Source organism: Hibiscus syriacus, unplaced genomic scaffold (assembly GCF_006381635.1).
Source record: "Hibiscus syriacus cultivar Baekdansim isolate YM2019G1 unplaced genomic scaffold, ASM638163v2 tig00110331_pilon, whole genome shotgun sequence".
Classification (NCBI taxonomy): domain Eukaryota; kingdom Viridiplantae; phylum Streptophyta; class Magnoliopsida; order Malvales; family Malvaceae; genus Hibiscus; species Hibiscus syriacus.
Window position 1 is genome coordinate 989101 of NW_024062687.1, and position 14813 is coordinate 1003913.

Sequence of the window (14813 nt, forward strand, 5' to 3'; positions counted from 1 at the left end):
AACCTTTATTTACATGCCAACCATAATTAGTATTACAAAATACAAACTATTCATTTCTTTTCTAATTTGATCTTTGGAAAGGAGAAACTGACCTGTCTTGCATAACTTTTATCAGTCTTCCTCTTCTCGGAACTTACGTGTGAATCAATCACACGCTAAGTCATAGACTTAGTGAGGCATATAAAACATATAATAGAAATCATAGAACATTTCACATAACATAATGCATACATGTACATATACCATCATTATCATAATCTCTATTTATTATATGATCTTGCACTTATCATTTCTGTATATCATATAACACACATAACATCATATAATAATGCAAAGACTTTTGATATCTTTTATAGGCCCATGTACATTACTGAGAACTTATGGTATGTGAGTACATTGAGGTTGTGCACACATATGCTGTCACCAAAGCTCGTATAATAATCTGTCCATATGTCCCGAAGAACATAGGTAATCTGTTCATATGTCCCAAAGAACATAGGTAATATGTCCATATGTCCCGAAGAACATAGGTAATATGTCCATATATTAAATTATCCATATGTCCCGAAGAACATAGGTAAACTGTCCATATGTCCCGAAAAACGTAGGTAACCCTCGACTCACTACAACAAATTTATCATTTTATGACAAAATTTCTATTTGACGTTGCGTATAACGTCACAAAATATACTAAAAATTTGACATTTTTTTAATTTTCGTCACATTTGATGATTAATGATATATCTTTTATGACAATTTTAAAAATGTCATTGATTTTCATCACTATATATTTGGAGCCAAAATTTGCCTCCAAAAAAATTTGGAGGGAAACTTTTCAGTGACGTTTCGATAAATTGGTGACATTGTAAAATCGTCTCCAATGAAATTGAAGTATTAGTGATGGTTTATTATTATGACGATCTAATTTGAATTAGTGACATTACAAATTTGTTAGTAATAATTTTTATTTGTGACAATTTGATATGTCATGTTTTATAATACATAAAATGTGACATTTATGTGTGTCATAAAAATAGGTTTAACATGACGAAATAAATTATTTGCTACTCATTGTTATAGCTCATCTTTTATATGATGATTTTAAAAGACATCATCAGATTATGTCACATAATGTTTGCCGCCAATTTTAATAAAATTTTGGATGTGCCGTTAATTGAAAATCTTATTGGTTACGCTTTTTCAAATGTTTTTTCTCATAATTTCAATTAGGCCGATTAGTTTTCACACACTAGTGTGTTCTATATATTTATATATACATGTATATTTATAACTCCTTTTTTCGTTAAAAATAATCTTTAGCTGACCATGTCAAAGTCGAGTACTAATAAGATAATTGTATGTCTCACTCCACAAAATCCAGCTTAAAAGAATTAGTTTGATTTTTTTTGATAAATTAATTATAAAATTTAGATTAAATTAGTAAACTAAAGTTTCTACGGTTAATTCATAAGTTTTAGAAGTTTAGGACAATTAAGTGAATTCTAGACTAATCAAGGACTTAACCATTAATTATACCCTTTTAACTTTATCGAGAAAAGAAATTTATTCTTAGCATCGAGGTTAATATGATTTGCTTTGTTTAAATTTGATTTTTAATAGATTAGTTTTGAAATTTAGATTAATTTGGAAAATTTTTATGGTTAATTCATAATTTTTACAAGTTTTGGTCCATTAAGTGAACTCTAAGCTGCTTAAGAATTTAACCTCTAATTTCCCCTTTTGACTTATATATAAAACAAAGAAGGAAATTGTTTTTGGCAATAAATTAATTCTAAAATTTGGATTAAATTAGAAAATTTGTAAAATTTTGCAATCAATTCACAATTTTAGAATTTTAGGGAAATTAATATGAACTCTAGACTTCTCAGGAACTGAACCTCTAATTTCATCCTTTTTGACTAAAAATAAAAAAAAGGATTTTATACTTAGCATCGTGGTTAAAAGAATTTATTTGGTTGTAATTTGATTTATAATATACTAATTATGAAATTCATATTAAATTGGAAAACTTTTAAAGTCTCTCATTTAATTCATAAGTTTTAGAAATTTTGAGTCATTAGTGTGAAATCTAAACTACCTAAAGACTGAACCTATAATTTCCCCTTTTTACCGATATATCAAAAATTGTTCTTAGCAATAAATTAATTCTGAAATCTGGATAAAATTAGAAATTTTGTAAAGTTTTTGCAAAAAAATCATAATTTTAGAAGTTCCGGCCATCAATGTGAACTCTAAACTGCTTAAGGGTTGAACCTCTAATGTTCCCCTTTTAACTTATAATTGAAAAAAAAACCAAACTTTACAGGAATTAAAACCTTAACCCATTGTCAAACCAAATAAATATTAATGACATGAGTGCACCGCATTACAATATATATAATATGTATAACTTATAACATCTGGTTAGGTTTTCAAAGAGAAAACCCTAAAGCCATCAGCTCCAACTTCCTCTCCTTGCACCATACACCACTCTTCCTTAGTAGCCGTCGTTTTCTGTCTTATGGACCAACCAATGTTCGTCTTATGATCATCCAATTATCGACGTTCAGAAGCACTTCGCTAACCCCTCAGGTCCCTTCATAGACCCCTATTGCAGCACCCTAACCCTCCGCAGTTCAAACGATTTCTCCCCCCAAATCGAAGCGTTGTTCACTGTCAAAATGTAAGCCTCCACTATTATTTTCCTTAGGATTTTCTGTGAAATATGAAATCTTATTTGTTGGAACACTTGTATTTTCTGTAATTAATGACTACACGTATACTCTTTGTACTTATGATGTAGTGGTTCCTAATATAACTGGTATACATAGTACGATCAAGATGATGAATAACAGAATCAGCGTGCTTCATCACTATCTTAATGGAATTCAAAAAGGTATGATCCATTTCCTTCTAAATATAATGTAAATTACATTTATTATAATGCATGCGATTGTTTCAAAGCTTCCTAAAGGAAACCTATATTTTTAGTGTAGAGTCTGGATAAAAGTTTAAACATAGAAAATACTTAAAAAAATAAATTATGATTTTCTACTAATGTTGAAAATTAGTTATGCATCAAACAATTATAAACGCAACCATCTTTTATAGTTTTTTAACTTTTCATTACTCATTTCCTATTTTCTATTGGATGTTGTATATATTACTTATATACGATATGCAGTGGTAATATGTTTCCCATTCTAGATGGTTTCATAATGGTGGTCGGTGGTTGATGGTAGTGGTGATACAAAGGTAGTTGTGACATGGTCGAGATTTGGGTTGTTTTTGAAATTTTATGGGGAATGGATCAAAATGTAATGATTGTGTAATTTTGGGCATTTATTATAATTTGTAAAAAGTGAATGTTATTATTATAACTTGTGAGAAGTTTTGGCCTTTATTGTAATTGAGAAAAAGTTTTGTTCTTCATTTTAATCGAATCGTTATAATTTATAAAAAAATTTCCCTTTATTGTTATTTATAAACAACTTTATCCTTTTTGTAATTTAGAAACAAATTGTCCTTTTTCCTAATTTATAAAAATTATCCTAATTTTAATTAATAAAAGGTTTTTATAGTAATTTCACATTTTTAAAATTTTAATAAAGATTTTTTAAATTTATAATAAAATTATGACAATAATTTTTTGTCATTATTATAATAAAATTATTATATTATTGGTGACGATACCAATAATTAATGACAAATTTTTATATTATTTATTGACATAAATAATTTTCACTAAATATAAATTATAAAATGACGTTATACATTAATGTCACTATATGTTTAACTAAACGTGACAAAAATATATACATCTTCACATTTGACATTTAGTGACACACCTAGCGTGACGTTATACATTAATTTCACCAGTGCATGTAATCACATATATCGTTTCATATAGCTTATATCATTTCTCATGTGTTCATGTAAAAACGTATGTCATATCTTGTTCACATATAATTGTATTCACAAATATTAGATTCCCGTATCTCATATTTTATTCTCATATGTTCACATCAATCATGTCACATAAAATAACATGTCAAACATAACATACAGCTGATATCATATTCTCATATATTCATGTATAACGTTATGCATGCATCACAAATCAAAACACATTTTAGGAGTCACTTCTTACCATAGTAACTCCGTCACTGGCTCATCACAAGCCAATGTTTGTTCGATAACATAAGTACAATTAAATTGCACTCACCTTAGCCTTGCTTAATTCCAATTGATTCTAATTCTTCGATTGTTCCAGAACTTGCTTACGTTCGATGTCCACATAATCACACATATAGTATACATATCAGCATTCCACTTGGCATACTCTAATCTTTCATTTCTTAAACTAAAATAAAGATTTATTTCCATTTCTTGTTTAACGTAGGTATCGGTACCCTCTATAGGGTACCGATATACCCCTAACTGATGTATCGGTACCTGCCTAGGGTATCGATACCCCTATTGAAATCTATAAATTTTGCCTAGAAATCACTATTCAAGTACGAAAATTCACTATTTTCAGCTTCAATACTTCATGTTTCATTCCCTTTCATATTCTTAACTCAAGTACACATACTTAAAATAATTTCTACTTATTCAATACATCTTTAACCTCAAAATTATATCTTTCATATAGAAATCAATAATCATACCCAATTTTCAATATGTTCTAAATTCAATTCTATCACTTCATATTTCTTAATTAAGTTGATGACAAGTCAAATTTAGTTTCAAATTTAACTTATCAACTATTTTCCAGAAATTCATTTAAAAACCCATTCTCTTTAATCTTTCATAACTTCTTTATCTTTTGATTTTAAGACAACTTAAGCTTTCCTTAAGCTTAAGTATCACCTAAGGATCAAAACCCATACTTAAAATCAACAAACAATCAAGTAATCAAAAAATTTACCTTTGCTCACTTGGTTCACGGTGGAGAAGAAGAAATCAAGAAGAAGAAAAAGAAGAGAGTTTTTCAGTAACTCTCCCCCTACGTGTTTCTCTCCTATTAAAGGGAAAAAAATATCTTTCATGACAAATGACTAATTTTCCCTTTACTAACAATAATTCATAAACTATTTCCAGATAAATCATTAAACTATTCAACTATTCCACTTTAATCACCAAATTCTGAAATTTTACAATTTGGTCACTAACCCGGTATTGAGGATGTTACAAATCTCCCCTCATTTTAAGAAAAGTCGTCCTTGAATTTTCACTGCACTTCTTGATAAGAGCATATATTCTATTGTTCTTATGTTGCTTCCCTTAATCTTTCTTGTCATCATCAAAAAACTTGTTTTTCATTCATTTAGTTTTTCAACTACATTTTTCTTTTTTACATTCATATATTGTCACTTATCGTATAGACAATAATATTCATTTTCATCACTTAACATCATAAATCCATCTCTAATTACCTTATAAAAGTAACAAAACTCTTATTCCATCATCTTTTAACCAAGAACACAACCTTAAATATTCTTCAAATGTGATTAAACATATACTTTATGAAATCAAACAATCTTTTCACATCACCTTGCATACTTTTATTTACTTCTATATCGAACTTATTGTCTACACTTCCATATAACATTTACCATATCTGGTCCTTTAAAATCAATCATTTTCATTTCTTTATCCATTTATCCTTTTATAATCAAGATCTTTTTATACATAACTAAACTATATCTTGTCCCCCATACTCCCATACTCTTTTATATCACATCCACTCATCTCTGATTACCAATCTTCATCGCATCTTCGAAATTTTGATAATTCACTTTACTTATACATAACCTCATTATTTAACCTTTAATGTCATTTATCATATAAAAAGTAACAAAAAATCTTACTCTTTTCCAATCAAAATCATCTCAACAATAGTTTACTTAACTTATCGAACCCACATTCATTCTCATACACCATGTAATTTCCATTGTTCAAACTCAACATTCTAACTTTCTTCATCTTATAAACTGATCACTGATGTATTCATTCTTAAACTCTTCTTATCAATACTTAACTTTACTCAAACATACAAATCCTCACTTCCTTCACTATATTACATTACTATGATCAAAATATACAGTTGTATCCGGATCCACTTCATATTTGGTTATCATAACCTAACAATATCTTATAATTCCAATACATTTCCATCACATAATTTTGTTAGTCATCGCTAACTCTTTCCATCTAGAATGCAAACCCTTATTGTATCCACAATGTTGCTTATACTCAATATTATCCTTTTCTTTCAAACTCATACGCTCTGGCTTTACATATCTTATACACTTGTCACTGTGCACTTATTCTTGAACTCTCTTACAATTTCTCACTGCACCATTTGATCTTTTAACGTCCTTATGGTGACACTTGTTCACCATATTTTATCTTATCCATGTTACAACAAAACTTCTCTATCATCTGATTCAAAACAATAAAAAAATCTTCTATCACTATTCTAATATGATTTCAATTTTCTGAAATCAGCCTTTGATCTTACGAGACACTTCCTGAGGTGTCCGCTCTTCATCTTCCTGGCAAGGGCAATTGAATTGCTATCATCATCAGGTTTATTGCCTCCTGCTTCACTTTGGAAACTTTCATATTCAAACATGTAACATAACAATTTAACTCTATTAACAAGACAGTACACTCCTTACACTATCATATCAGAAATTTTTTCACTTTGTGTTGGCATGTATACTTTTAAAAACACTTTGGACCTCGATTTATGCCGAGAATCGACTAAACCATAGCTCTGATACCATTAAATGTACACCCCCAACCCGTACTCAACCCGGATACAAGTCTGAGATGTCACATTGACTTTTTCAAACATTTTTCTTACGAAATAATAGAACATTTGGACTTATATTAATAAAGTACGATGATATACTGTTGAATTATGTTTCATTATAATAAATTTAAAGAAAAATATTTTTATAAATAATACTATATTGTATGAATAGTATTATGAACAATAATGAACAGTACTGTAAACGGTAATGAACTGTACCGTGAACAGTATCGATGCTAACATTTCTAAAATACTACAGGGGTATCGATACCCTGCTACAGTATACTGATACCCTGCAGTGATTTCATCAAAACATATATAAAACTCATAAAAACTTAAACTTTCATTACTATAAAGTTACCATTTACATAAATACGTTTAAACCATTACAAAACTCAATCACATGATTTTACAAAACCGATTAGAACATATCGTATTCAAACCTTTATTTACATGTCAACCACAATCAATATTACAAAATACAAACTATTCATTTCTTTTCTGATCTGATCTTTGGAAAGGAGAAACTGACCTGACTTGCATAACTTTTATCAATCTTCCTCTTCTCGGAACCTACGTGTGAAACAATCACACGCTAAGTTGTTGACTTAGTGAGGCATATAAAACATATAATATAAATCATAGAACATTTCACATAACAGAATGCATACATGTACATATACCATCATTATCATAATCTTTATTTATCATATGATATTGTACTTATCATTTCTATATATCATATAACACACATAACATCTTATAATAATGCAAAGACTTTTGATATCTTTTATAGGCCCATGTACATTACTGAGAACTTAAGGTATGTGAGTACACTGAGGTTGTGCACACATATGCTGTCACCACAGCTCGTATAATAATATGTCCATATATTCCGAATAACATAGGTAATCTGTCCATATGTCCCGAAGAACATAAGTAATCTGTCCATATGTCTCGAAGAACATATGTAAACTATCCATATGTCCCTAAGAACATAGGTAAATTGTCCATATATCCCAAAGAACATAGGTAACCCTCGACTCTTGGTATGACAACTATACCTATAGCTCTCATGTCACCTATCATGGGCAATATCATTATGTTGCATAAATTCATGTATTCATATAATTTCTCTTATAATCATATGTTCCTTCTTTTCTGTCACATACCACATGTATGTGTAAACATATATCTCATATCATATAACATGTATTATTCAAGTATATTCACATGTCACATGGCTATGTCCTCTCATATACATATATTCACATGTTTATATAGTCACATAACTTATATTCTTTCTCATGTAGTCACATAGGTCCATGTCATATAATATATGTCACCAGTGCATGAAATCACATATATCATTTTATATAGCTTCTATCATTTCTCATGTGTTCATGTAAAAACGTATGTCATATAATTGTATTCACATATATTAGATTCACGTATCTCATATTTTATTCTCATATGTTCACATCAATCATGTCACATAAAATAACATGTCAAACATATCACACAACTGATATCATATTCTCATATATTCATGTATAACGTTATGCATGCATCACAAATCAAATCACATTTTAGGAATCACTTCTTACCATAGTAACTCTGTCACTAGCTCATCACAAGCCAATGTTTGTTCGATAACATAAGTACAATTAAATTGCACTCACCTTAGCCTTGCTTAATTCCAATTGATTCTAATTCTTTGATTGTTCCAGAACTTGCTTACGTTCGATGTCTACATAATCACACATATAGTATACATATCAGCATTCCACTTGGCATACTCTAATCTTTTATTTCTTAAACTAAAATAAAGATCTATTTCCATTTCTTGTTTAACGTAGGTACAGGTACCCTCTATAGGGTATCGGTACACCCCTAATTGAGGTATTGGTACCCTGCCTAGGGTATCGATACCCCTATTGAAATCTGTAAATTTTGCCCATAAATCACTATTCAAGTATGAAAATTCACTATTTTCAGCTTCAATACTTCATGTTTCATTCCCTTTCATATTCTTAACTCAAGTACACATACTTAAACTAATTTCTACTCATTCAATACATCTTTAACCTCAAAATTATGTCTTTCATATGGAAATCAATAATCATACCCAATTTTCAATATGTTCTAAATTCAATTCTATCACTTCATATTTCTTAATTAAGCTGATGACAAGTCAAATTTAGTTTTAAATTCAACTTATCGACTCTTTTCCAAAAATTCACTTAAAAACCCATTCTTTTTAATCTTTCATAACTTCTTCATCTTTTGATTTTAAGATAACTTAAGTTTTTCTTCAGATTAAGTATCACCTTAGGATCAAAACCCATACTTAAAATCAACAAACAATCAAGTAATTAGAAAACTCACCTTTGCTCCCTTGGTTCACGGTGGAGAAGAAGAAAGCAAGACGAAGAAGAAGAGAGTTTTCCAGATAACTCTCTCCCTACGCGTTTCTCTCCTATTAAAGGGGAAAAATATCTTTCATGACAAATGACCAATTTGCCCTTTACTTCATTTAATAATTACTAACAATAATTCATAAACTATTTCCAGATAAATCATTAAACTATTTAACTATTCCACTTTAATCACCAAATTCTGAAATTTTACAATTTGGTCACTAACCCGGTATTGATGATGTTACATCATGAGTATCGATACTCCATGAATAGTATCGATACCCCCATAACAGTTATCAATACCCCTCTCACAAAAGCTCTTAGAATTTCCTCATCTAGACAAACGATATTGGTATTGTTCATAAAGTATCGATACTCTAAACCCAAAAACCTCTATTTCACTAGAATAAGACCTCTCAAATCTCTCTTAAGATATTCTCAAGAACCCTAAACTGTATTTAAAATTTATATAAAGTTAAAGGTTCATGAAAGGTTATTACTTTATGTATGAATAACACTAAAAACTCATTTTCATGCCATACCAAAATGCAGTCAACTGATTCATACACTTATACAAGCATCAATACTACACATGTTGATATACAAGAGTAGGGAAGGGTTAGAAATGGGTTACCTTTCTACAAGAAGCTGGAGAATCACAACTCACCCAAGTAAAACTTTCTTTTTTTCCTTACCTTTGGATCCTTCACCCGTTTTTCTTAGTAGAACAATCAATGAGAAGGATTATTAACTCATCTAAGAACTTAAGAAAGGTAAGAACATACTTTCTAAGGTAGTGATCTTAATTTTAAGCTTAGAGGATGGAGATTTCTATACTTAACTCTAGAATATCAAATTAAGGATGGACACCAACAACGTCTTCACCTTTGATCAAGTCACCAAGAAGAAAGAATGAGAGTTCGAATGAGGAATGAGACAAGATATGAGGAAAACTAGATATGAGAAAGTCGCCCTTTCCCCTCTTATTTCCCCTGCCATGACCTCACTCAACCATTAAGGATTTCATCCTTCGAAATATTTAAGGGGAAATTTATAGCTTTGGTCCTTCCTAGTTTAACCCCAAAACAAAATACCCTTTTTTAGTGTATAGTGGGCTCAAACCAAGCCCAAACCACTCCATATTTGGACAAGGACTTCTCACAAGCCTAATGGGTTTATTTACTCTTTCTCGAGTTAGCCCAAACTACTAACCCAGGAATCGGGCGTTACAACATAAACTATCAGTTTTTGTTTGTTTTAGTACCTAAACTTTCATTTTTTTCAAAATCATACCTTACATTTAATTTTTATTTCAGTTTAGTACCCCCACCATTAAAAATTTAATGTATTTAGTACTTAAACTATTCATTTTGGTTCGTTTTAGTACCTAAACTTTAAAAAAAAATTCAAAACTTAACGTTACATTTTGAACGGGGTACTAAAATGAAACAAAAACTAAAGTTTAGGTATTGTTTAGAAAAAACTAAAAGTTGAGGTATTGTTTAGAAAAAAACTAAAAGTTTAGGTATTAAAATGGGCCAAAATTAAAGTTTAGATGCTAAATGCATAATTTACCTTAAACTTAATCAACATTAATATAAAATTAGAATCATTAAAACTTAAAATCAAATATATTAGTATGGATATGTTTAAGGGTAAACTACACATTTCGTACTTATTATTTTGTTTATCTAACTATTTTTTTGAATCATACTTATTATGACGTTTTGTTTTTATTTTTGATCACCCGTCGTTAAAAAAATAGCAAAATTGTTGACATCATATTTTAAGAAAAAAATCAAAGATGAATGTATTATCTTATGGTGACATGTTAGCATCATTTTTAATTTTTTTTTTTAAAAGTGAATAAAATAGATCCAAATATTACATTGAGTATATATTTCAAAATAAAAAATAATTAAATGATAAAAACGGAATAAAAATAATAGATAAAATATTGAACATGTAGTTTACCCTAAATATAATTATAACATTCATCCGAATCGGTACTTTCTTATTCTTTGCATTAATGGAAAGTTGTGAAGTAACAAGTCTTTACCCTTTGTACCCGACTAGTTACAAAGATGTACAAAGCTTTCAACCCCAAAAGATAAAAATATATATACTCGTTTCCTTCTCTTATCTTAAGCAATAATTTACTACTTTAATCCAATCCCTTTTACAACTCATGCCAGGGTGCAAGGTATATATATATATTTTATATTTTCTCTTCTTTTACATCTTCGATTGAGTTTTTGTAGAAATTTGTTTCCATTCAACCAATCGTCGTAAAAAATCCAAAACCTGTAAAAACATACAAATATATATATATTAAGTTACAAATATATTTGAAAATTATGGAGTGGCATCTACTTGATGTTAGTTTGAAACTAACCTCATCTGGCTCTTGTAAAGAATAAGATGCATTGGTGTCCTTGGGAAACTTGGAGACAAGAATACCAAAACCTTGTCCTCTGTCTCTCAGTATCTAAATAAGAACCAAAACCAAAATTTTTAGCCTCAGAGATCCACTTATCATGTATATAAATAGAATTTAATAGTGATCTATTGCCAGAATAACAATCATTATATAACGATAAAGATATTATTTAAAACCGTTATTTCATGACTATGAAACTCACAACAGTAATAGCATCCGTTATTATTATAATTACAATAAACACAACTGAAAATATGATATAATATTAATTTAATAATATGCCACATATTTAATAATTAGAACAAAAAAAGTGACGATTGGGTTTGATTTTTACCTTGAATGCATCTTCGTCAGTGCGGTCATCTCCGATGTAAACCGGGAAAACATCGGTACAGTTGGCGAATCCTATAGCAAACACATTCGTATTATTATTAGCGCATGTCGGTCATCACAAAACATCACGTCATGTCTTTGTTTTTTCATACTATTACTAACTTCAACTGAAATAATGACGTGTTGGTGTAATATGAACGCGCAAACACGAAGTGCACGCGTTCGAGGATCAAAGCACAAGCAATAAAGAATAATTTTCAAACTTACCAAGAGATTCTAACAAAAACTCAAGTGCTTTCCCTTTGTCCCATTTAATTGTGGGACGGATTTCCAGAACCTTTCTGCCTTGTGTTAGCCGAAGCTTGGGGTAGTCTTTTAACACAGACTTGACCTGCTGTGCCAGTTCACTCCATTTCTGTAATTTTATGGCCCAACAAATCAGATGGTTGAAAATTGTGATAATATGTTTTGATTTTCTTATTTTCTGTTGAGTTTTTCACCTTTTCATCCACACAACGGAAGTGCACCGAGAGACAAAATTTGTTGTTCTCCACTGTGGCTCCTGGTGTTGATTTTGTAGTCTCCACCAGTTGTTTGTAAACCTGGAAAATTGCATGAGAAAATGTCAACTACCTGAAGCTAGTTACTTTGATTTCCATTGTGTGTGATGAAGAAATTACCTCATCGATCATTGGAAGAAATTCACTAGCTGGTTGGAAAAGTAATTCAGTGTCCTGAAGAGTAAAAAAACACAAGGATGAGAGTGATCTGAGAAACAGTGAGGTAAAACATCAGGTTACTCACCGTGTTAGATTTGGAAAGTTTCTCGGGGCCTTTAATGTCCATTCCATGGCTTCCAGCGTAATATAGCTCAGCTAACTTGACAAAGTCATAGACCTTGCGGTTTTCAAAACAACAAAAGATTTACCAATTGTGTAAACATTAAATAGACTTTAAAGAATCAAATTTTAAGGCCTGAAAATGTACCTTGTCCCTGCATCTACCACTCACAATAGCTGTAGGGAAACATTTGGCTACCTTTCTCACTGTCTTTCTCATCTGGTGTACACAAAGCATGGGAAATTAATGTCAAATTTATAGAAGAAGAATACCCAGAAATTTTATGCAAAGACTAGCCGTGTTGTCATGTGAACAAATAACTAACCTTGTTGGACATGAAAGCTCGATCTGGATCTGCAACGATCGGAGAAAGAGTGCCATCGTAATCTAGAAACATTACTATTTGTTTCCCTTTCGAAGCATCTATAATCTGCTCGAACATATCCAGCGCCGACGGATGGTGCAGCTAAACAATTTCATCAACCATAGGAAGTCAGAATCTTTATTGCCTTTAAAAAAAATTAAAAACCCATTTTGGTTCAAGGCTTGAAACAGGTAAGAACTCACACTCCAGGAACCTTCATCATCGGCAATGGAAGGTGTAGACTTAATATGAGTTGGGGAAGAAGCTCTCATGGAATCGACCCATGCGTTAACCCTCGCTCCGGCACTGATTTCAAGGTTCTGAAGCAATTTCTTGCGTGAAATGGAGAGAAAACCGGGTGGTGCAGGCGGTTTTTGTGCTGATCTTGCCTCAGAGACCACATTTTGACTGGCAGCGATGTTCGTTGGTATTTCTTCAAGGAAACTCACTGCAACAGCACATTCAAACATTTTAAGATTCAAAGCCCGCAGTTTTTTAATCTTGCTATCCTTGAATCAAAGAAAAAGAAAAAAAAACTAGAACTGACCCATTTTTGGAAGTTAAGGTATTTAGAAGAACAACTTAAACAAGTGTTTGGATTGTTAATGTTAGTGTAAGAGTAACGGGTTAAAAGCTGGAAACAGAGTGTTCTGTTTCCTTCTCTTTTTGTTTTGTTGGAAATCAAAACCCAAATACTAAGGAAGTGAAATCGAATCTAGACTTCAAAAGAAGCAAAGAAGAAGAAGAAGTAATGGTAGAGAACAAGACAGAAAGAAAGAGAGACAGAAGGGAACGATAGATGAGAGTGGAGAGACCATATGTGAGAGAGACACAAGGAGTTGGAGCAGCTTTTATAGTAAAAACCAGACACAAACGGACGAAACGAAACTCTTCACAAAAAAAAAAAGGTTAAAAATAAAAATAAAAACGATGTTGTGGGTCCCACTCCACATCCAAAACCAAAAGTTCACACAGAGATTTGGGAAATAGTAGGATGGGCATAGGTTGGGTTCGTCGGATTTTTAATTAATCTGACTCGATTTGAGAATAAAGAATCTTTTATTCAAGACTTGACTTGATTTGATTAAAATAATATTCCACTTGACTCAAATTCGACCGGATATATAATTTAAAAATTTGATTCAATTCGATCTGAAATAATAATAAAATATTATTTTTATTCAATAAAAATAATAATTTAATTGAAAAAATAATATATAGAGTAGCATTATTGTAATTATTCATAAATATATAATGTAAAATTATATATTTTTTCGGATCATGTATTTTTTACCCTAAATCCAAACTCGACCCAACCCAAACCTAAATTTTTTTTATAAAAAAATCCTACCAGATCGAGTCGATTCAGGTCGGAATTCGTCGAATTCGGGTCTCATGTCCATCACTAGAGAATAGTCGAGTAAAATATTTAAATTATTTGAAAACACGATTTTTATTTTATAACTTCAAGTTGATTTAAAAAATTGTAAATCTTGAGTTAATTTTTTAATTTTTGTTTAAATTTAATTATAAATATTTATAATATAATGATATTATTTTATTTCAGTTTAAATGTTTATATATATATATATA

General features: G+C 30.4%; 1 protein-coding gene across 1 annotated transcript; it reads right to left on the reverse strand.

Annotated features, from left to right (window-relative positions):
* Positions 1–11473: 11473 nt before the first annotated feature.
* Positions 11474–13998, reverse strand: LOC120119117 (probable trehalose-phosphate phosphatase J). Its single transcript, XM_039139010.1, has 11 exons — positions 13768–13998; positions 13424–13668; positions 13182–13322; positions 13004–13075; positions 12824–12913; positions 12697–12753; positions 12517–12618; positions 12284–12431; positions 12018–12088; positions 11639–11731; positions 11474–11547 (listed from the first exon to the last, which is right to left on the reverse strand). The coding sequence occupies exons 1-11, from the start codon at positions 13769–13771 to the stop codon at positions 11479–11481; spliced, it is 1092 nt and encodes a 363-aa protein (XP_038994941.1). The 5' UTR covers positions 13772–13998; the 3' UTR covers positions 11474–11478.
* Between the last annotated feature and the right edge of the window lie 815 nt (positions 13999–14813).